At 56.4% G+C, this 23,105-nt stretch overlaps 3 protein-coding genes across 7 annotated transcripts in view; 1 reads left to right on the forward strand and 2 right to left on the reverse strand.

The window, feature by feature from the left end:
• The window catches only part of LOC119101915 (nuclear pore complex protein Nup85-like), a 41,474-nt gene extending 18,624 nt beyond the window's left edge, over positions 1-22,850 (reverse strand). Inside the window, exon 1 of the mRNA XM_037225305.1 lies at positions 22,791-22,850. The gene's annotated coding sequence lies outside the window, so the exon portion shown is untranslated. The remainder of the gene's footprint in view (positions 1-22,790) is intronic.
• Positions 550-9,681, forward strand: LOC119101916 (GILT-like protein 1). Of its 5 annotated transcripts, XM_037225309.1 has the most exons (8): positions 571-589; positions 693-739; positions 1,579-1,840; positions 2,104-2,244; positions 6,259-6,459; positions 6,985-7,131; positions 7,895-7,957; positions 8,483-9,681. In XM_037225309.1, the coding sequence occupies exons 3-8, from the start codon at positions 1,649-1,651 to the stop codon at positions 8,522-8,524; spliced, it is 786 nt and encodes a 261-aa protein (XP_037081204.1). In that variant the 5' UTR covers positions 571-589; positions 693-739; positions 1,579-1,648; the 3' UTR covers positions 8,525-9,681. The 5 variants fall into 5 exon arrangements, with proteins under 5 accessions (XP_037081206.1, XP_037081204.1, XP_037081203.1 ...); XM_037225311.1 differs by lacking the exon at positions 693-739 and having other exon boundaries at positions 550-589; XM_037225308.1 differs by lacking the exon at positions 571-589 and having other exon boundaries at positions 646-739.
• LOC119101914 (nuclear pore complex protein Nup85) lies at positions 10,347-22,408 on the reverse strand. The gene is made up of 12 exons (XM_037225303.1): positions 22,330-22,408; positions 18,938-19,118; positions 17,842-17,975; positions 17,226-17,347; positions 15,071-15,310; positions 14,704-14,822; positions 13,515-13,908; positions 13,020-13,061; positions 12,812-12,899; positions 12,325-12,424; positions 11,675-11,790; positions 10,347-10,447 (listed from the first exon to the last, which is right to left on the reverse strand). Exons 1-12 carry the CDS (start codon positions 22,340-22,342, stop codon positions 10,347-10,349), a joined length of 1,650 nt encoding a protein of 549 aa, XP_037081198.1. The 5' UTR covers positions 22,343-22,408.
• Positions 22,851-23,105: the final 255 nt, after the last annotated feature.

Genomic DNA, 23,105 nt, shown 5'->3' on the forward strand with positions numbered 1-23,105 from the left:
AGCAGTATAGTCAATCACCGCACCGCTCGATCTTATTTCAAATTCTAACGCTAGTTCTAGGTGTCGGGGTACTTGACTGAATTGGCGCGTGACTTTAAGGACAATCCAAAGTGGTACTGGTCATTTGTCAAATGTTTGTAATCGTCCGCACATGTATTCCCTGCTCTCGAATATAACGGCGGTGTGCACGTCACCCTGTACACAAAATTGGAAAATTTGGCATAATGTGGCTACCTTGGCTTGAACGATACCTTGCAAGGTGGTGGAAAAGAGTGGCAGTGTGTTGGGGACGGAGGCAAGTGAGTGCCTGGGCGCGGAGAGTCCTGGGAGACACTGGTTGGGAATCGCTACGGCGGAGAGCTGTGATAACAAAAGGATGGAGAGACAAAGAGATGATCTCGGGAAAAGGGATTGCGATAGGGGCTGAACTACTGAAAATGTTAAAATTATATTAGGTGTTGAATGAACGCAAAACCACTATCAGTGATGTCACACAGTCAGGTGATGCGTCACAGCCTTTACTCACAACGGCAACACAAACCTTGCAGCCGACGTAGCTCGTCCCTCCGTCGCCGGTGGTGTCACGAACGTGAGTGAAGGATGGGAGTGCGGAGTTGATTGTTAATATGGATCTATCTATTATTCCAAAGATTGACTCTGGCTTAACTTACTTGACACCCGTCTGATTCCAGACTTGGCCACAACTTTACACAAAATCAAGCAAAGTCTTAGGTGTAACGTAAGTGGCTTACGTGTATGTGTCTCCACTGTGCCATATGCATGACATAATTGGTGTACCGAATCCTCTGCTCGTGTGCATGGAGCTTAGGCAGAGCCACGTTGTGCCACATTTTCCAATTTGTGTACAGGGTGACGTGAAAAATGTGTTTTACAGTAGTTCCATCTGAAATTGGCTTTGTGGCATAATTTGTTGTTCTTACTGCAACAACAGTTTGATTCCTTGAAATGTTGGCTCTCAACATACTGCAGTTATTGTCAGCAAGCTCCAAATTTGGGCCAGGATCATGATTTACATGCTCTGAATATATTACTGCAATTTTTCCAATAATTGCATGTGTTCAGCATAGCATGTGTTTTTTCAGTTTGGGGTGTAAACAAGAGGCTATGCCCAGGGCAATGATGGTGCCTCAACAGTAGGAAAGGTGAAAGTGAGCAGCACACCCTGCATATACAGTGCACACCTCTCAACATTCAGTGTGCTGTACTCATGAGTGCGAAGTTTGACGGCAGTGTCCTCCAATCGTGCATTTCAAAGCACTTCTTGCATCTGTCTTGCATGAAACAGTAAAATTGGTGTGCTTTTTATTTGTAAGGTCATGCTTGGATAGCCATGTAACAACTTAGTGTTTTCAGTCTCATCATTTTTGCTGTTATGTCACTATAAGTGCTTGCTTGCCATTTCCATCGCACATACCCATCAGAATGTGCTGAGCTGAGAACTAACTGCTTTTGACATCAGAATTCAGATGATTTGACTTGAAGTGTTCATGGGAATAGAGCTTATATGGCCATTCCTATGAATCTGCCCATCATCACCAGCTTATCTGTCCTGGCCAGTTCCAGGTGGTCAGTCAACTCTGCTGCCATACATGGGCTGGCTCTGCTGCCAGCCCACCTCAGCCACACCATGAGCATCTTCTCCGGATCACGCTGCTACCGGCTGGCGGCCGCCGCGCTCATTGGGCTGATCATCTGGCAGCTGGCATCACGGCTGTACCAGGAGCACACCCCCGAGCCAGGCACCCATACTGGGCCCCTGGCCGGCCGCGTCCGGCCCGGCCAACTGGTTGAATATGATGCACACTCGGCTGGCAAACCGGTGAGTGTGATCTGGCCGTGCAAGGTGCGGTCTGGACTGGGATGGGTTGGTGCACTGCAGCTGCTGGTGAAACGAGGCCTTTCCTTCTTAATGGCGGATTGATCGCAGAAGAGGTGGATATTTTGGGCCACAAGGTTTGCAAAGTCGTCAGATTTAGCTGAAACATGATCAAAACCGCATGTATCCTGAGGCCCGTGGGACAGCTGGTGTGCGGCATTGGCTGAACCGGCCTTGCGCTGACTGCCCTCTCGTCCATCCGGCAGGCAGCGGTCCAGGTGGAGGTCTATTACGAGGCGCTCTGTCCGGACAGCAAGAACTTCATCGTAGACCAGCTGGCGCCCGCCTACAGTTTGCTGCATGCAGACGTGCTCCACGTCATCTTCGTTCCTTATGGAAAGGCGACGGTTAGTGGTCTGCAGTCTTCATGCGTTCTACAATGAGCACAGTGCTGGCAATGTAGTATGGTGCTGGTGTAGGCATACATTTTCTTACTTTCCACGTCGCGCGCCACCCGTTCGGGATCGGTGAGGTTTCCCCAGCGGAGTATGGGACGGCGAGGAAGCCGGCTAAGGCCATGAATTCCCTCCCCCCCCCCCCGCGGGCGAAATCAAACGCGAAGTTTAGGCCGCGGAGCGGGGCCTGAGCTGAATGCGAACCCGCCCGACGCTCTGGCCGATCGACCCGCGTTGTTGACCGGATCTGCGAGCAAAACAGTATGTGTCACCCGGTTGGGTGGGGTAAGCCGCCGTTTTTCTTCGGGACGGTCATGGCGGTGGCCTAGTCTACCGAAATAGACCATAACGCTCAAGGGAAACACCTGCCCTCCGTCGGCCGAGCAAGATAAATGGACGCGAAAAGCCAGGTCACCGGCGGAACATGCACGCACCATGTTTTCTGACATGAAGATATGTGCAACTCTGCTCCGATAACCCTGCCGCGCCGGTGCCGCCGTCACCCCAGCTGGCGTCAGACACGCCACGCCACATGGGAACTGGGCCAGAGGGGGACGCACAGCCCCCCCCCCCCCCCGAGGTGAGAACGGGCGAGCCTTGCGTCCGCGCCAGCGACGCCACGCCCGAGATCTGACCCAGGGGCACGTTGGGGGCCGGACTCTGGGAGCAGCACAGGCCGGCCCGGCAAAATATTGGACGAGGGGGGGGGGGGGGCGCGAGGCGGCAAATCTACTGGTTCATGCGCAAAAACCAAGGCGGGCCGCCCGAGTTGGAAGAATCGCGGAAAATTACAGAGGAGATAAGAGAGCTATAGGGAAGTGCCGGTGGAGAGTCCAGAGGAGGCGCTTGAGAGAGGGGTCTCCCGGGTAGTTGCGAGGAGTGAGGAGCGGCTGAGAGAAGTGGCGGCAGCAACCTGGCGGCGACATCTGGCCCCGCGGAGGACGGGACGCCGGCAACGACGCACACGATGTGAGTCCACGGGCTGTAGTTCCAATCCTTACCGGGCCATGGACGGCTGGCGCTCCCGAGTCCCTTGACCTCTCCCCACCGGTCGGGCGTGGGCCACGGACATCTGTTCCCTTCCGAGTAGTTAGGGAGGGGGAGCAATGGCCGTGTGGCCCTCCCGGCCGGGCGTTATGTTTCGGGCTCACCCCCATCATTAAGGGGGGGGGGGGGCGTGACGCGTCACGTGGTTTGTCGATGTCTTACTGATTGTTTTGTAAATACAGGTGGCAGTTTGCGTTTTAAACGGTTTAGCGTGGAAGCGAGGCAGGAAGGGATTCGGCCAGGCGGTGACAGGGCGCTCGCGCGCAGCGTGGGTGGACATGGTGTCCGAGGCCCATGACGCGTTCTCCGGTGCGGTGGCTCGTCCGTTGGCCCGCGCCGAGGCTATTTTGGTTTGGTCCTTGGAAGCGGCAGCGTGGAGGCGTAGCGGCGCAGGGCCCTTGTCCGTCCCGTGTCACGGCCAGGCGCGGCGTACGGGCCACGCCGCCATATCCCTGAAGGTTTTCCTTTCGCTGTGACGTAAGCCCGTTGGCTTGCTGGACGGTTTGGCCATTCTCGTTCTCTTAACTTGTTTTCCGATTGCTCGGGGCGGCGTAACCCTTGCCGAATTCTGTCCAGCATACCCACAAGGATTTCGTCATGTGCACGCTATCTTCCCGCTTGATTTTATCAATGGCCCGACCCGATTTATTAACTGGCTTTGCATGGCTTTCGTGCGCGAGTATTTTGCCATTCTGTTTGTCTGTTTGTTTGTTTTGGTTTAGTGCTTAATTGCCTTGTTTAAGCGGAACATGTCGCTATGGAATCGACGCAATCAGCTTCCGCCGGGCTGTCAGACTTCCGTCCGATACGCAACACGCCCTGCTTTCCCAGGCGTCGAAAAGTGTAGGGGCCGTAACGGGAGGATGGCAGGTGCGGAACGCCCCGGAGCAGCACGGCTTGGCCACGACAGGGTTGAGGACCCAGGCGACTACATTCCTGCCTTTACGCAGATGTACGTTTGTGGGCAGCGCGTGTCAAAGGCACGGTTTCGCTCCTTTTGTGACTAAGAGACGGTTGACTCATCTTGTTGTTTCTAACTTGACCCCAGGCGTGACGGCATAAGGTGGTGTAGGTCATGGTATGACCCAGGATCAGTGGGAACCGCACGGGATGCCGAGTTATGCACGGCGGTAGCTGGATCTATATTTTGGTGTACCACACCTTGGGGGAGAACAGGACACAGTGTGCTCTTTTCCGTCGGGGCGTACGCCAGGCCTTATGAGTACTTGATGGCGGGATGTTCGGGACGGATAGAGATCCCGCCATCGACGCTCATAGGAAAGGCGGCAAGGCACCAGGTCGTCTAACAGGCGGATCAAGCCGAGCCTCCAGAACGCGCCAGCTGAGGAGATTGTAAGGCGTGAGCACAGGTCACGCCGGTCACTCGTGCTCTGTCGAGGGCTCCGCCGTTCCATCGGACGCGCTGTCTACCTCCAGGCCCCTGAGGGACGCGCCGTAGGGCGGTGCCCCGCAAAGCCTGCTCCGGCGGGCGGGAGGTGTGGGCGTAGAAGTGCGGGAGGCGACATCTCCGTGCTGGATGAGACACTGCCTAAGGCGCGTGCGCGGCAGCGGAAAGCTGCGAGCGGTGGGCGTGGCCGAATGAATGGTGGGCCGCCCGCCGTGGACGGAACGCGGGGAGCTTCGTCCGAACGAGGAGCAGTCACCCTGGAGGTCGGACGAGGGAACGAGTCACCGTCCAGCTTCGGACACCTGATGTCAGCCTGGTAGCTGCGTCAGTGTACAGCTGACAAATTAGCTTGATATATTTTAAACAGAGCTTAAACGTGGCTTTATGGAATGTTTGAAACATGATAAATCAATGTTAAGCTAGCTTAACGAGAACTCATGCAGACGAGCCAATTATAATGGCAAGGCACTGGACCAAAGGAGGGGGTCCAATCCGTATGCGAGCCAAGAATGGGTGGGTTGATTGGGCGCCAACGGATGTGCATAATTGGAGGGAGTGTGGTGGGACGCCGAATGCATGGAGTCTGCGTGGATTAGTTAAGGCCGAGGGAGCTCCCAGGGGTGCTACCCAGCGGGCCCCTGCCCATGTAATTCGCCATTTCGTGGGATCCTTGCCAGTTGGGCGTATCATCAGTGCATCCAGCTCCGTTTTTGCCCCGTTTTAGATATTATCATAAGCTAAAAAAGGTGGAGGTGGGGCACCGTTGTTAAGGGCGCACAGCCATGTACGGGGAGACAGCCGTTCATGGTGCCTGACGGGACCTACCGCTTCACCAATACCCCGATTACCCGCTTCATCCTAGCTCTGCGCTTCACTAAAGTGTACGTCGATGTCGGATGCACCGGAGTCACAACGTGCCGAGTCTTGCACTAGTCCTGCATCTGGCTCTTATGCTGATCAATAGGCTCCTCAGCATAATTTCGCTCTTGTGGGGAGGCGTGATGACAGCAGCCGGCGGCGCCCAAACATCCAGCTGCGGCCGGGTAGCCTCGCAGCGCATCACGCCCACCATGACAACCCGCCACTGAAGACTTAATTCAGTATGGACTGTAAGCAGGCAACGCAATGATGTTGCAGCTCAGGTGGCTAAGGTTATGTCGTTGCATGCAGCTGGTAGAGATAGGAGCTTGGTGTAGCGTATCTCACCTCATCGCACATTGCCGCTGTGTGTCAAGTGACCCGCGTCAGTATCACCTGTCATTGTGTCAGATGTCAGGCACGAAAATCGGAACAGCACCAGCAAACGTGTCAGATGTCTATCGGCGCTTCGGATGTGCGCCAGTGTGTGGGACGCCAGTGTGCGTGTGGCAGACGTCGACGACCGCGGCACTGCCTGCGCTGACGCCAGCGTCGGCTGATCACTCTGCGTGTGTCGTCTCGCCTGGTGCCGCGCCGGCGGCCGCCGAGCCGACGCCGGCGCTGACTGCGGCGGGCGCCGCCTCCTCCGACAGACGCAGTACCACAGCCGGCCGGACTCCCGGCCCGGCGACCCTCCGCCCGTCACCTTCTCCTGCCAGCACGGCCCCGAGGAGTGCTGGGCCAACAAGGTGCACGCGTGCGGCGTGCGGCGCGCCGACGGTCAGACGCAGGCCGTCGCGTTCGTCACCTGCATGATGAAACAGTACCGCCGGCTGCGCCAGAACGCCGAGGAGGTGAGCGCGCAGCCGGGCTGGCGCCGGACGCGCTGTGCTGGCGGCGCCGAGCGGCAACGGTGGCGTTTGCTGTGCTGGCGCGGGCGTTGCGAGATGGCGCCAGGGCGCAAGCCGCATCTAGGGCCGACTAGTCAGTCGGAGTGGCTATGTTGGATACATGGACGCATTCCTTTGGTATGGTGAAATTTGACGGTTTGACCGGATCTCCCGACGGACTGTCAAGTGGTACGCGTGGAAAGAATCGACTCGCTTGTTGCATGAGCGCTGTACGACATGTCGATTTCATCAGACAGAAATGTCCTTAAAGTCTAGTCGGACGTTCTCGCCTGCTTCTGCAGTGCTCGCCGGCCAGCATGAGGAAACTGTTACCCAGCCACGTTGTGCCTGCACAACGCGCGCTCGCCACTGTGTGCCCGCTGCAGCCTCTCATGCACGGGTTGACTATGTGTGCCCTGCCCGGTGCCCGGGAGCCGCGGCTGTTCGCGAGGTGCCTAACTGAAGCCGCGCCGTCGCTGCTGCCCGCAGTGTGCCCGCTCCACCGGCCTTGACTGGCGCGAGCTGGCCGTCTGCGCCGAGGGAGAGGACATTAACGTGGACATGGAGCGCTACGGCAACATGACTCACAGCCTGCGCCCGCGCGCCATCTTCATACCCACCGTCACGGTGGACGGGGTGGGTGCAGATGGAGCAGCGCAGTCCGACGCGGGCCGCGGCCGCCGGCCGGGCGTCGGCCGACCGACGGGATCCCTAGCTCCGGCTCCTAACCCTTCGGCTTAGCTGCCGGTTACCGCCGCAGGGTTTACGTACAGTATTGTTATTGTTACCGGTGATTGACGCGGTATTAGTTGACTTGGTGATTTGATACGCGGAGATGGTCGGAGGTCCTGCCATTTTGAATGTTGCCATTTAGTTTTGCCTTTGAATGTGGCAAATTCGCATTATTTGGTCAAAACCCCAGAAACACGCTGCAGCTGCCAGCTTTTCAGCTTTATCAAGTGTAATCAACGCGAATTAAACTTTCTCTAAGTGGCGTCGGAAAAACAAATCAATCCAAATATGAGAAGTTCAAATTTGTGGGTAGATTAAGGTGTTCAACAAAACAATGGTGCGCCAGCCCCGCTTCCCCTCTCCCAGCCCAGTGACTGTACTCGCCATTAGGCAATGAATCATTTGCTCTTGGTAAACTTCAATGGTCCGGGTCCGCCTACACCCGGAAAACGATTGTGTGGTGCCCATGTTTCCGTAATAATAGTACTGGCATAACATGAGTAATTAATGAAAATGTTCTGTATGAGTGACTGAGCTCCCAACACCCATCAGAAGACCTGTCATCATCATCGCTCCAGCTTCTAGCGTCTGGGAGCGTCTCACGAAGGTGAAGACAGGTGACAGTTCGCACTCGAAGATGTGTCCCTGACGTCATTTGTGTTTTCAGAGTCAAGAGCACCAAGGTGAAATGTTTTCCCAACTTATCAAGTTTGTGTGTGCCGCATATCAGGTAAGTGACTGCAATTGTGGGGTAAGCCTTGCTATCCCATGGCTTATCTCACTTGTGAAATACTTTTTGTACTTTTTGGAATAAAAATCCCGGTAAATGACAAACGCTCGGGTATGTGATAGGACGTAGTCTACAGGGCAGGCTCTGACGAGTCTCGCTCCGTTCAATATAATTTTGTTTTAAAGTCACTAACGTAATATTCTCACTTGTGATTAACAGTATGTTGCGTCGCCTAGTTTCTGTGGCAAAAGTCCGCAGTCAAAGCCAAAGAGAAACAACCGGGTGGATGATAAATCTGCTTTATCAGCTGCGTTGCAAATCGTTAATTGGCTTTTTCGGAGGCAGTAGTGGTAGATCCCCGCGGAATGCTCGCCCGATGTTGCGTCTCATGCATGGAGCCGTCCAGTGCCGCGGACTGTTGGGAGAGCGCGTCACCAGCGCGGCGCCGCGGCGGCAGTGCGTCGCTGTGCGTCGCGCCGCCGTCGGCACCGCGCGGCCGCTGACTGCGTGCTGGTGTGCGGCCAGGCGCGGGCGGACGGCCGGGCCAAGCCCAGCGGCTGTCCGTGATCGGGGCCAGCGCGCGCCACCTCTCCGGCTCGCCCGTGCTCTCGTCCCCGGCGCTCCGGTGCGAGCGGTGCGTGGCAGCGACACATCCGCCGGCCGGTCAGTCACGGGGCGCCTGGGGTCGGCTGGACCTGCGACGCTGTCGGCAGGCCGGCCCCGGCAGCTGCTCCGGTGCGGTGCGTGTTGCTGGCGGACGCGAGCCGGCTGCTGCGTCTGCTCATCACCGCGTGTCGGGCACGTGCGGGCACGTGTGCCGGGGCTGTGGTTGCGGTGGGGGCCAATCAGATATTAAGGTGGACTGTACCTCGGCCCTGCGATCCGGCGCCCGGGTCACCGCGTGATGACGGGTGGACACGGCTGGATTTGTGCAAGCTGCACGGGGGTTCGGGCAATCTGCATCGGGGTCTAAGCACGCTAACTGGATCACTTCTTGGGGGCTGGTGCGTCACATGTGTGGTTGTGATACTATTTCGGGGAAAATCGTTTGTTGGTTTGTTTTCATTTATCGTCGCGTCCGTGCTCAGAATGCGGCCCGCGTTGTAGCCATTCCTGATGATCTTGATGCCTGTCAGGCATTTCAGAGCTTTACTCAGGGTAGTGGACATTTATGTTCCCGTCCTTAAGCATGAACTCTGAACCATGTATGAAGTCATGCGGGCACCCTTGACCAGTGGGTACCCTTGCGGGTACCCTTGACCACCTTCTGTAGAACGCGGCTGATTGGTTGTCTTTTTGGGAGGGGGGTGGGTGCTGGTGTGAGTCGTCCAAGCCCACCAGAATTCTGCTGTACCTCTGAGACCATCCGCACCAGTCACGGGTTTCGACAAGGCACGCCGCGATGCCGACGGTGAGGTACGCTGTAGACGCTCAGCCCCGCGGAGGCGGACCCGCCGCTTGCGCTGCGAGGTCCGATGCGCGTTCCCGGCGGCGCGCGCGTGCGGCGCCGCTGGCGCCCGGCGTCCGCGTCGCCGCCCGGCCTGTCCGTACAACTGACGTCGATCCGTCCTTGTGTGGCCGCCGCGGAAACGCGCCCCCGTCCGACCGGGCCGCAGAAGCGCGGTCGGAGTGTTCCGCACCCGTTCGGCCTTCTGTGTTGTGCCCGACGCTGTACGGCATTTCAATGCACCTTATTTAATATACTGGCGTCACCCGCGACCGCATCAGGTGTTTGCAGCTTGGCTTCCGGACTCGGGCCGGCTCGCCGCGGCGATGGCGTGGTCGTCAGCGGACAGCCCGACCTTGTGCGAGGCACAGCACGGCCGAACGTTGCCGGCCGCGCGTGTCTGCCGCGTGGCGTCGTCATGGGCGGCACTCGGGGCCTTGCGGGCCACGTTGCACCCTGCCAAGCGGAACAAGGAGCCCCTGAACGGCCAAACCTCAATCGCTCGTCACGCGCGATATGCAGTGTTTGGAAGCATTGCGGTGGCTTGCACGCCCGCGCTGTCAAAATTAGACCATCGGCTCGCGACTCAATAACCTGAGGCTCGGGCGACTGCGTGATCCCGACCGTCAGCGGGGGGAGGGGGGGGGGGGGGTCTGACAGGGGCAGACGACGGGACCTCCTCTCTTGGCGCAGACGGACAGCGCCCGCGTGGGCTGCCCTCGCCGATGCCGTGTCGCGCCGGCAGAGCTGTGGGTCCGCCGCTCGGCGGCCGCACGTCGCCGCCCACCCCGCAGCTGTGACGCTGGTCCGGCGCCGTCGCCACCCCTCCGTCCTCGACTCCAAGGGCGGCAGTCTCCCCGCGCCCTCACAGACACCGCGCTGGTTGTACTGTATTTTCTTACAAACGCACGGCTGGACGATGGCGACCGCGTCAACAGGGCCTCAGCCGGCGCTCGAGCCCTCGACGATGATGGCCTGCGCCAGGTTGTGGGAGAGCGCGAGACGGATCAGCTTCACGTCGGCCGAGTCTTCGTCCAGTTTTTCTGTAATCCACATAACACCGGTCAGCGCACGGCACGTGCCATAACTCAGCCGGCAGGGCACGGCACACGCCATAACTCAGCCGGCAGGGCACGGCACGCGCCATAACTCAGCCGGCAGGGCACGGCACGCGCCATAACTCAGCCGGCAGAGCGCGGCACGCGCCATAACTCAGCCGGCAGAGCGCGGCACGAACGACACGAGCGTGTCGCGGGTCCAAGCACGGACGATACGAGCACGTCATCGTTTAGAGGCCCGGAGCACGAACGACTGGGATACGTCGCCGGCCAGAGGCTCGGAGCACAGACAGCAGGGGTACGCCGCCGGTCGGAGGCCCGGAGCACGGACGATAGGGGTACGCGGCCGGTCAGGGGCTCGGAGCATAGACAACAGGGGTACGCCGCCAGCCAGAGGCCCAGAGCACGGGCGGAAGGGGTACGAAGCCGGTCAGAGGCCCGGAGCACGGACGGTAGCGACGGCATGGGTCGTGGCGCGGTCAGCTCCGCCAGCTGGCGATCGGCGCCGCACGAACACAAATAAAAGTGGACACGGTTGGGAACAAGTCAATCAATTTTCGGCCGGTTCTACAGCACTTTTCAACAACACACCGAAACCAGGGGCGCATGGGTGTGAGGCATGAGGCATGAGGCATGAGGCATGAGGCATGAGGTATGAGATGGGTTGAGGCGCTGATGGTGACCTCTCGGATGGGCCGCAGATAAGTCGACCGACCCCGGGCCGGCCGGGCCGGGAGCGGATCGCGCAGGACAGCAAGGTTAGACCATCCAACGGCACGGGTGGAGCGAGGTCTCGCTCACTGTGATCTAGCCCTACCCTCCCCCCCAAAAAAGACACTTGAGAAGCGGCAATCGGGAGAAGCCATTACCTGACTGCGCACGAAAATGTTCTGCAACCTTTAAAGGCCTTCTGGTTCCCTTTTATGCATTGGTTATTATTGTACATATTGGATGCCTTGGTAAAAATGCGTTCCTGTTGCCTTTCCATAACAATGAATCGCGTGAACACGTTCCCGCTGACCTGCTCGACAAACAAACGGAGGCCGGTGCTCCACACTCCCGACGTTGACAGCGTCCACACGATCACGGCCCAGCGACCCAGCCGCGCGGTCACGGCATTATCTCCGCACGCACGTGCGGGTACAGTGCAGCCGCCCTAGCAGGCAGGGGCCGGAGCGCGGCCAGCGACGCTCGGCGGGGCGCGTGCCTTACCAGCCCGCCTCAGCTGCTCCACGCAGCCGATCAGGTCGTATGTCTGTGCGGACGATATGACCACCTCCTCGCCCTTCAGAAGCGGCACGGCATCCAGCAGCAGCGTCATCCAGAAGCTGCCGATGGCGCGCCCGCGTCATCAAACGCCGAAGAGGGGGGGGGGGGGGCAGGACGGGACGGAACCGTCCGAACAGCTATGGTGTCCGTGAGGGGGGGGGGGGAAAGCATCGCGGATGGAGCGGTCGGGCCGGCGTCGGTAGTGCGTCGAAATCGAGCCGGCCTAAAGGCCAACAACGAGACAAACGACAGCCATACAAAGGTTTGACCGCGGCTCTGATCGGACGTCGGTGAGCCCGTCACAGCTGAAGTTTTTCGGCGCGTGTTAAGTGCACCGACGCACAACAGGCGTGCCGCGGCTGACGTTTCGCAGTGCGCGTTAAGTACAGTGACTCACAAAGGAACGCGTGGAGATCGCTGTCGCGAGGCTAAAGCGGGGCGCGGTAATGGATCGTTCGATGGCATCCTTTCTTGTCCAGACGGGAACTGACAGCGACTCACGGAAACACGCGCCGCTGGCCCGTACAACGACAAGAGTTACGAGCTAGCTATCCACGCAACGGTGCGTATCACAACGTGGCTGCAGGACTCACTATTTGGGTGCCAGCTGTGACGTGAGCAGTGTGACGAGCAGAGAGGCAGCGTCTGCCATCTTACCCTCCTCATAGAGCCGATGGAACTCACGGTATTTACCTGGCGACAAGCAGCGGGAGGTCGATACCTTCGGCGAGTCAGATGCCAACGTCGCATGTCGTCCGTAACGAACAAAAACGTGAAGTAGCGATTACACGGGTCTTGCCGACAAATTACGAATTGCAGACAAACTGAAAACATGTCGAAGTAAACTGCACTGGTCGTGACCCAGATTGCAGTCTCAGGAAATACCTGAGACGCCTCGAGTGGCCAAGTGCCGCCATGTCGTCCCGAGCCAATCCACGTCAGCACTAACGCCACGCGTTGTCTCAACAACCTCCAGTCACCAACAGGCGAACGTTCCTCGTGTCCTGCGCGGCGTGACGATCCTACGACACCCTGGCCGCGGCCGGTCACCAGTGCGCGCCGCTGGCGCCGGCGCCTCACCGAGAAACATGAGCCGGTCGCTCTTCAGGATACAGGCGCCGAGGTTGTCGATGAAGTCGGCGCTGGCGAACTGTCCGGTGCCGCTGTACTCGCGCACCAGCGTGTCGGCCAACCGCGAGGCCAGCGCCGTGCTGTCCGAGCGCAGCGCCCAGGCCAGCGCCGTGCCCAGCTGGCCGGCCCGCAGCGCGCGCCGGCCCATCACCTGCGCCACCGAGCTGGCCACCTCGGTCAGGCCGCGCCGCTCGGCCACCTGGCCGACACGAGAGGGGCGCTGGAGACGGTGCGGCGGCGACACACGCGGCGGCCGCGATAACAGTGTGCGGCGCTCCACCCGTCATCACCGTACGAGCGGCCGTTACGTCGCGGACGAGGCACTCCTCTGACACTGCGGTGGCGGCACTGATGAGTTACACACTGCGGCTGACAAGCTGGTGTCAACGTTCCTGTTCATAGTTCTGACACAGCTCTTTTAAAAAACAAAACATGGGCTTAAGTAAGCAAGATGGCTGACGTGCCCTTAAAGCTCCATAACTAACGTCCACGCGCGCCCGTCCACTCGCTGACGGTGGCTGCTTTTGACCCAAACACTGACGCGCCTCAGCTGCCGTGGCGTCACCCTACCCCGTCCCGCAGCGACGTGACATGACGCCCCCCGCCCCCCGCCCCGACCGCCGCGTTCTGTCATCCCAGCGGTCGGTCTCACCTCGATGATCTTGCGTGCGCGCCGGTCGGAGTCGGGGTCGAGCCGCTCGAGCAGGAGCGCCAGCCGGGCGCGTCCCTGCGGCCCGCAGCCGTCCAGGTAGACGGCGCCCAGCTGCCAGAGCGGCCGGGCCGCGAACAGCGCTCCGCCGTACTCCAGCACGAGGTGGTGGCGCAGCTCGGTCAGGAAGCTGGTGCGCCGCCCGCCGCCGCCGCCGTAGGGCAGCCGGTGCAGCAGGTCGGCCAGGTGCGCCGTCAGCCAGCCGTCCGGCAGCGTCGCCTGCGCCGTCTTCAGCAGCGTGTGCACGTCGCCGTCCACCACGGCGTGCAGCATGGCGTCCAGCGCCGAGTGCTGCCTGGCGCCGCCGAACACCTCGATGCTGTCCTCGGCCGCGTCCCTGCCGGCGGGACGGCGGCGCCGTCACGGCGGGGGTGGTGGCGGCGAGATGTCGGGGCCGGCACGTCCCGTCAAAGGCGGCGCGGGCGTCAGTCCGATTACCGCCCAGTGCCGCAGTGGGAGCTTGCTTGTAATCGGGTGGCACGACGGTGGCAGCCGATGGGTGAGCGGAGCAAGTGATTCATTGACGAATGTGCTAAGCGTCACAAAAGAAGGTATCGTTTCCATCGCGTGGTGCATGATTTTCACGGGCTGGAGCAGTGGCCCGTGTGGTTCTAGGCTGTGTAGTGCGACACCTAGCACGCCTGTCAAAATGGCAAAGTTGCCGAAGTTATCACGCAAGTTCGCAACACACTTACTGTCGCACCTTCCGCATACGCTTCGGGGTAATGTGTTGCGTGCACACCGATCGCACAGGCTTGTTAGCCGCGGTACATTGGCCCTGCGGCTGGGCTGGCCGCGTAAGCCGTCGCTCGGCAGCAGGCTGGCACCGCAGCTGGACCCCTGCCGGGTGTCGCCTCCAGCCTCCGGCACAAGACGCGCCACCCTCCGAACTTTATCCGCCCGACCGAGGGCACCGGCCTTCACAAGCAACGACATTTCCCAGGTAACCAACACGGCCGACGGTCGCTGGCAGGCAAAACGTGTTGGCAAATGAAACGGCGACATGACGCTATCACTGAACGCCATGTCATCGCTAACAGCATGCGAATCCCACACGACCGTTGACTCTTAGTGCGCCCTCGCGCCCGAACGCCCCAGCTTGGACTGGCCGTCGTACCGTACCGCACCGCACCTGAGGTCGGAGATGCCCACCCAGGGCCGGGAGTACAGGGTGTAGGACACCATGAGGTGGTACCAGGAACCCATCTGCTTGTACAGGTCCTCGAAGGTCGGAGCGTCGCCGCAGAGAATCTGCCGGCACACCGACGCCAGGAGTTAGCCAATACAACGCCTGGTGAGCGTCATCTCCAGCCCAGGTACGAGTGAATCGCTCCCAGCAAGGAGTGCGCACACGCCTAACTCACATGAACAAATCCTCCTGTTCACGACTACACCATTTCTGCCAAGCCCTGATCGATCCCAATGCTAACGCCGAACCAAGACCGCCCATCTCCCGTCCCTTCCCCCCCCCCCCCCCCCGTGCGCCTCCGCCCGGTCACCTTGACCAGCGTCTGGAGGCGAGGGCTGAAGCCGAACTCGCCGTCCTCCAGGCGGCGGATGCACTGCTCCTGCCAGCCGCGCCAGCGTAGTTCGAAGCCGGCCACGCTCGCCTCGCCGCCCGCCGGCGTCTTGCGCAGCAGCTCGTCGGCGCTGACGAACGGCTCCGTGCCGAAGCTGCCGTGCAGGCGCAGCAGCTTCCGCGCCGCGTCCTGCCGCCCCTGCAGCACGAAGCCGTATACCTGGCCGGCGGCGGCCGGCGGTCAGCGGCCGTCCACGCCCAGCGCTGGACCGCCGAGACGGGGAGCGCACGCGGCCGGCCTGCGCGCGGCCGTCGGCACACGGCGCGGAGCCGGGAGGGGCTGGCAGGCCTGGGGAGGAAGACGCGACAGCTCACGTGCGTACGCTCGGACGCAGCCCCAGCTGCGTTACGGGCGAGTGCGCACCGGCGGTGCCCCGTGTGTCAGTTCAACTGGGACCTGTGGACGTGCGGCTAGCGGTTCCGCGTGTAGAGTGTGGCCAATGCTGGCCGGTCCCGGGACCCGCCGGCGCGGTGCAGTCTGGTGACCGTATCTGGTCCCCGGGTCAGTACAGGCCCGCCGGCCGACCCCAAGCCACGCAATGGTGGCGACGATTACCTGCCGATTTGACCTGACCTAGCTGCGCGGTTTGACACGATTACTTGCCGATTTGGACCTGACCTAGCTGCGCGGTTTGACACCACTTTCGGGCGCAAGACGGGACTTTGGCGAGGTTGCCGCAAAACATGTCCAAAATGCCGTACAAAATGTCACCCTGACAGCCTATGTGCTTCAACTAATTTCAGCTGAATTCTTTTCGGTAATCGTTTCGCAGGTGGTGTGCACGTCAACATCTCCACAAAAACTAGTACGTAGTGTTCCAGCACACCGGCGGCGGTACAGCATACCGGAGCTCCCGGGGATGTGCTAGGCATCATTTCATGGAGCAGCATCATACTTAGCCAGCTTGTAACGTTTGGGTGCTTTCCACGGCACGCGATTCTTGTTCGGCGGATAATAGCCGAAACCTTCAGGCACCGTCGGGTAGTTCACAGGGCCTCCTGCAGGTCGTGCAACAGCAGTATTCATTTAAAGAGCGCTGCAATAGTTACGGAAGCAGCGCTGCCTACCGTAACGCCGCCCCACTGCTGTTATTTACTGAGCCATGGACAAAGGCCCGACGCAATTTACGAGGGTATCAACACGATGCAAATGGAGGGGATTCTTTTAATCCTTTTGCCACCCCCCCCCCCCCCCCCCCTCCAGCCCTTTTACTTATCTTGTAAAGGAAACAACACTCTTGCAACTGGACTCTTGGGACGCAATGGTTACCATTTGACGGAACAGCTTCGTATCAAGCCAATTTGTAACATTTAGGCGTCGGCTATAGCATACAAAGTGTGGAACAGATCTCATACGACCTTTCGAGAGCTGGTCCCTACATTGCCCCGTAAAAACACAAAGTTAGCGCAATGTGCTCACCACCGGAATGTTTTAATCACATAAATAATAGTGTTCGTGTAAGAGATGAAGTAAGGTACGGAGCCCGCGCGTTACATCATGTCCTAATACACTTAAAAGCACAGTCATCAGGTATCCAAAACAACCGTATGCTAGTCATCCACTTCAGCATTCTTAAAAACATGGCGACCGCCCGATAGCAGTGAGCGTGCAAAAACGCAGCCGACGCTAACTATCGACTTCAAGAAACATGTGACGTTTCACGCCCCAGTGCCCCCGTCAGAGGATCAATGTCAGCAGCGACAGCAAAGCAGCCAGCAGCCGGCCACCGGTAACAGCGAACACGCTCGGTGTGATATATCGCACATCAATACCGGAATCACGTGGCGCGTGCCGTGCTCCAGTAACCTTGCCAGCACGGATTGCGTGCCATGATCGTATCGGCAGGAATAAGCACCGAAATGAAAAAAATGAGTTGATTGCAAACTAGTGAGAGGCATGAAAGTCGAAGCAGAAAATAACTGCATGAAAAATATACGTTTATCCCAGCCAAGCCCAGCCTGACCCAAACTGAGCTCCGTTAACTTGATTATTCCACATCAATTTTATACACCGTGCAGGCGCAGCAGTGCAGGCAAGATATTTTGCATGTTTCCATACTCCGGCTGGCACGTACCGTGTTCCAGTACTCGGGGTGGCTCTCTGGCACCTCTGCCTCGGTGACGTGGGCGGCGGCCCTGTCGAACTGTGTGGCGTGCTGGCGCACCCAGTCCAGCAGCTGGTACAGCACCACACCCCCTGGGCGGCAGCGTCCAGCCGGTCAGACCACATCACAGGCGGCGGCACGCGTGCTAAACGGAAAGCGAGGCTACAAGCTGCTCAAGTTGCAATGTTGCAGGCAAGTGACACCTGATTAACGTACGCTTTGTTTGCAAACGCCCTGCAATCTATGCAGCACATTTTCAGCACCGCATTCGCCAAATATTGCGTGGAACTGGCGCCAACGCGTACCCGTGAGTCGCATCGGTGTGGCCTATATGACTCACGAGTGAATATTGTCCCTAGACAGCGTCAAGGCCGGGCCAAGATACTGAAGTTCAAAACTGTCTTACTGCTCAGGCAGACTTAGCTCGCCTGCGGCTTCGCTCGTTAACAAAGGTCTCACGGGCGCTTCAGCTGCATGTTATGCGCGCTTCGGCTTGTGGCTACACCGATATACCCGAGCCAAATCCGGACAAACAGCCCTGCATCGCCTCGGGGATGAGACATTAACTTCGGCCCCAGGTGAGCACCTCGCTTCTTTTCGATGAGGAGGATCTCGCAGAGGTGCCAGATCATCTCCATGCTGTCCAGGAGCTGACGCTGCATCTCCGCATCGGCCGCGTCCGTCGCCGACACCGTCTCCATGCTGGCCCGCAGACACGACCTGAGGCAGGATGCGGCGTTCACCAGCCCCGACCGGACAGGCTCCCGCCATACACAGACCGCGCTGCGCCTGGGATACGACAATGCCATCCGAGGCAAGGGAGGACGACACTTACACTGGGCCTGCGACAGACCACGCCGCAACCCCTGATAGCGGAGGGGGAGGATCGTTCGCAAGCAGGACTGCCCAAGACACAGGGTGCAGCGAAGTCCGCCCGCTGACAGAAACCGGCCGCAGCAAACGTCTATCAACCCGACATAAAGGGGTTTGACCCATCGATAACACCTGACGCAGGGCATGGCTGTTACCCGAGAGGGACTGGGTCTGGCCCGCACGGAGCTGACAGCGAAAACAAAACTGCCGTTGGATATTAGGGGGAGGGAGGGGGAAGCAAAGGATGTTATACGACACAATACGACTGTGACTCGGTAATTCAGTATGGGTGGCAGCGGCTCGGGGGATACTCAACACATCATTTCAACAGCACGCACGTATGCTGCCGCGCGTCAGTTAGTCGTGGCCTACAGGACTAGATACCCCACGGAGCGTACTGTAGTGTTGTGCGGCGTAAATACATCTTGCTGTTAACTCCAAAACGCATTTGATATTTGTCGCGGGTCGCAGCAATGTTTGGGGCCATTCGAACGAAAGCCAACACTTACAGACCTTCATTTTCAGGTCAAGTAGTCACGTAGGCGATCCCTTTCAAGTGAGGCATTAAACACGTCAAGTACCACGAAAATGTGCTGGAATGATAAGGGAAGCTATTGCTCTTTTGTGCCACTATGGAACGCAGAAACACGGCATGAATACTACAGTGCGCCGGCCGGGCGGGGCGCTGACACTGTAGATTAGCCGTGTGAATATTACAGTGCGCCGGCTGGGCGGGACACTGACACGCACCTGAACACTGGCCGGGTGAATACTTCAACGCGCCGGCTGAGCGGGGCACCGACACCCACCTGTAGCGCCGACTGAGCTTCAGAAGGCTCTGGCGCAGCGCCGTCTCGTCGCCAGTTAGCTCAAACGCCTGCGCGTCCAAGAACACGCCGGCCGACTCGTTGGCCAGCTGCCGCCACCAGGCGGGGAACTGGCCGCTGCTCCAGAACACCTCGCGCACGCAGGTGCCGCCCTGGGCCACGTCTGAAATCAGACGGCGCTCCGGTGAGACGCGGGCGGGCTGCGATGTCCATCGAGCAGCATACGAATGGAGGACTGGCGCAGCAGGACTACAGAAAGCCCTATCAGGATCGGCTTCGCTGGGCTCCTGCTACCAGCAACTATCCATCTCAACTGTGGGGGTTGAGGAGTTCATAACAGCCGCCAGTGGAAGGTGACAGGATTCACATTCCCAAAAATCTGAATTTTAGGCCCTGCATTTTTCGCAGTACCACGCAAACACAAATGTGCTGAATCCCCACGAATTCCGCCCATGCCGAGGTTTATGAGTCTCCATATTTGCAGTGCAGTGTAGTGACACTTGCGTAAGCAGTGCGCACAGTGCGCGCCTAACTCCAGGTCACCCAGCGATGTACGACGTCAAAGAAACGTCACATAAGTTTTATCTTCACAATGGCCATTAACGCCTTCGTGTCTGAAGTACGTCTGCAGGACTTGTCGCATCAACGGACACCAGTTAGCTCTCAATAAACTCCACGCAATAAATGCAGGTCTCGATCACGAACAGCACCATAATACAGGCGTTTGCACAAATCTACCAGTTACGAAGAACATGAGGTTTGAATCCAATAACTTAGAAATAGCGCCCTAGCCGAGCAAGCAAGTGCAAATAACGAATGTGCTATCAAGACAAAACATACAAGAACACGAGGAGAAAGGACCAAAACACGCGCACATAGCAATGGTCGGTTTTTTACATGCATAGATTAACCAGCCACCTTGCGGCGAGTGAGTTTGAGTACTGCAGGCGAGCCAGCCCGTCCGCTACAGTGGCAATTCTGGCACGGCCAGTCTGACAACGGCTCTGACGTCATAAAAAGTCATATCGTAATGAAACGATGATGTATTGAGCAGAATATGAACTGAATTGTAAAATTTTGTTATCCAGACGTCTTTTGCGCTAAATACTTTACCAAAAGTTTCAAGTGGGCTTTTTCATCATAACTGATGTTTGCCTCGATATCTTCAAATGTGCAACATTTCTTTAAACCAAACAAACGTCACGTAACATACGGAAGCAAAAAGTTATGTTACATTTGTTAAGTTAAACTGTGCCACGTTTGTTCAACTGGTTGTGTAGATTGGGTTCTTCAGGTATCATGACATCTGCGACCCGCTGGGCCAAGCCTCAATCTTACAGCCAACACGTTCCCCACCTATTACTTAAAGTACGCAGCTATCAGAAGCGTTGACGGTGCTCGTTTTAGAGGCACACGAACGACACGTTCAGTAGACAGATTGCTTGAATTTGTTCGAATGAGAAATATCATCTACAGCGGCGTGATACCTCAAACACTGCCCAACAGCTGGATTGTGGGGAAAGCGAGACATGAGATGTATGTAAACTTTTAACTGAAAAATCCACTTCGTCATGAAAATGTTCAAAACCAGGCCAGCACTATTAAGAAGAATTTCACCATAGTTCAAGTAAGGTAGCCCACTGTTGAAAGAAGTTTAAATGAGACAAAAAGCAAGGTAGCCCACTGTTGAAAGAAGTTTAAAAAAGTCAATGTACTGTTGAAAGGAGAAACAAGGCTTACCCGGCATCCTCGCTGGTAATAATTTGTTGGTGTATTATCTAAAGACATTGTGTTGGCCGTCCGAACGAACCGTCCGTCTCGGACCATTGAGCGATGCTCAGCACCGCTAATTTTCACAACGAATGTTTCTAAACGATTCATCGGAAAAGCACCCTTTCCCTGATCGCACTATACGTATTTTCTAGCGCACGACTGTTAGCCGTCTTCACCAGCACAGCAAGAAAAAAACCAAAAAAGGTGCAACTGCCAGCAAAGTATCAAGACGTTTAGGTACCATGTACCCCCTCCCCTCCCCCATCTCCACACACACTCCCATACGTATTTTAGTATGCTTTTGACACGCGCTCGGGTGGAGGTCAAATTGCCCCCCCCCCCCGATGATTTTCCGCAATGGTTTCCGAAGGGCGCGGCAAAGCCGCGCCAAATTTGACGTATTTGTAGAATGGCAGGGAATATATATATATATATATATATATATATATATGTATATATATATATACATATATACATATATATATATATATATATATATATATATATATATATATATATATGCACAAAGAAAAGGCCAGAATTCACCACTGACCTAAAATGACCCAGGTCAACGTTTTGTTTTAGGAACATGCGGACACTTAACTGAATGTGACTATCCCATTCGATACAGTTTTCAGTTCACCATGCAATGTTCATTCCACGCGATTTGCATTCAGCAAGGTCGGTTGGCGCTGCAATAGTCCATGATCACTGCCACAACACTGTTTTTGTCACGTGATCTTCAGTCGGTTCAATTTGACTTGAGTCTATATCGATGTAAAAATCTGAACCTTTGTTACGTTGCTAGTCCATTTGTGTCGATGGTCAATTTGAGATTGCGGAATCAAATTCCAGCCCAAGTCGAAAGGAAAATTCCAAAACCTGAACCTTAGGCACCTCGTATAAGTTAAAGGTCACTAGTGTTTGAATCAAGCCATTACTCTACGTCAGTTGTCTGTTGACATTCCTGTAATCCAGGGATTCAAAATGAGCATGAAAAACTGTCCCATAATCCTAGTTCTCCAGTAATGTGGCAGTTAGGTTTGAACTTTGATATGATCTTCATACCTGACCTGAGTTCAAGTGAATTGGCCATAATCTTAATTGCAATTGTTGAGGAACCATCTCAAGCGTGTATGGCTTCGCCTAACACTTGTATCACTTGTAAAACCCGACTGGACGATCCCATAGGAACTGCCACCATTGACAGCCATAGCCTGGACTAAGCCTACTACAGGTCAGCTGCCTTATGAGGCATATCATTTTGGCATGCCAAGAGATGGACTTTTCAGGTGCCTTCAGCTGTACAATGTCTGTTGCAGTGTGGCTACACCATTCAAGAGTTATTTTTAAAATATTCAGGGTCAAATTGATCCTCCACACCTGTCTGTTTAACACCTTACAAGACATCCAATCTCATGCAGAAGGTTAAATGAATGCAGACTTGGTAACACTCTATGCTACAATATGCAGAGAACTAACTCACAGAAGAATGGGGCTTAACAGATGCTGTAAAAGGCATATCCAATGCTCTTGTGGAATATTCACTAGATGCATGCTTAGTAACATGTCTAAGTCCATTCAAATACAATGAAGATTACCAGACTTCTCCATGGCTCCAGTTTTGGCTCCATAGTCAACCGCATGAAGGACAGCATTGTTGTCACAGCCAAGAACCACATTCATGCTTGCATGTCGGGAGCCTGGGATGTCACCACCTGAAAATGTTTGGTGTGTTACTTACTGAATATAAACTGTATCAGACAAGCAACCTTTCATCTGTTGCACTAGTGTTAGAAGTGATGAGGCTTCAAGGCTATGTGAACAGTGGTTGTTTGTGCCCAGAATTGTCTCATCAAAAGACTTCTATACCTCATGTTGTTTCACACCCTCATTGCACATCAAATACCAGAAAACTACTCCCCACTGCCAGTTTTTGGGGGACAACTGTGATTGGTCACACAACAACTGCCTGTGACTGTTGAGACCTGTAGTTAGTTGGTTTCTTCAAGCATGTCCAACTAATCATGACTTACTATGCACATATGCCACTACTACTCACACAAGGAAGTAAATCATCTTCATCCATGGTGCCACTTTTCAAGGTGATGCAGCTCAGCAGCTATATGCCAAAGGTACTAGTGATATTTTCTTCTCCTATGTATCCCTGAAAACAATAACCATAATCAACTGGGTTCTACCACAAACAAACAAGTGTTGTCACCCAAATGTGAACACTACACTGGAATCATTCAGGGGGTAAGACAATTCACCAGTATTATTGTGACAATCTCCATCTAATCTTTGAACCATTAGGCAGCCATGCAGCATGACCCTTATTTCATTTTGGTTTATTACCACTGCATGGCTCTCAAAT

This window comes from Pollicipes pollicipes, unplaced genomic scaffold, assembly GCF_011947565.3.
Source record: "Pollicipes pollicipes isolate AB1234 unplaced genomic scaffold, Ppol_2.1 Scaffold_4947;HRSCAF=5844_pilon_pilon_pilon, whole genome shotgun sequence".
In the NCBI taxonomy this organism is placed as follows: domain Eukaryota; kingdom Metazoa; phylum Arthropoda; class Thecostraca; order Pollicipedomorpha; family Pollicipedidae; genus Pollicipes; species Pollicipes pollicipes.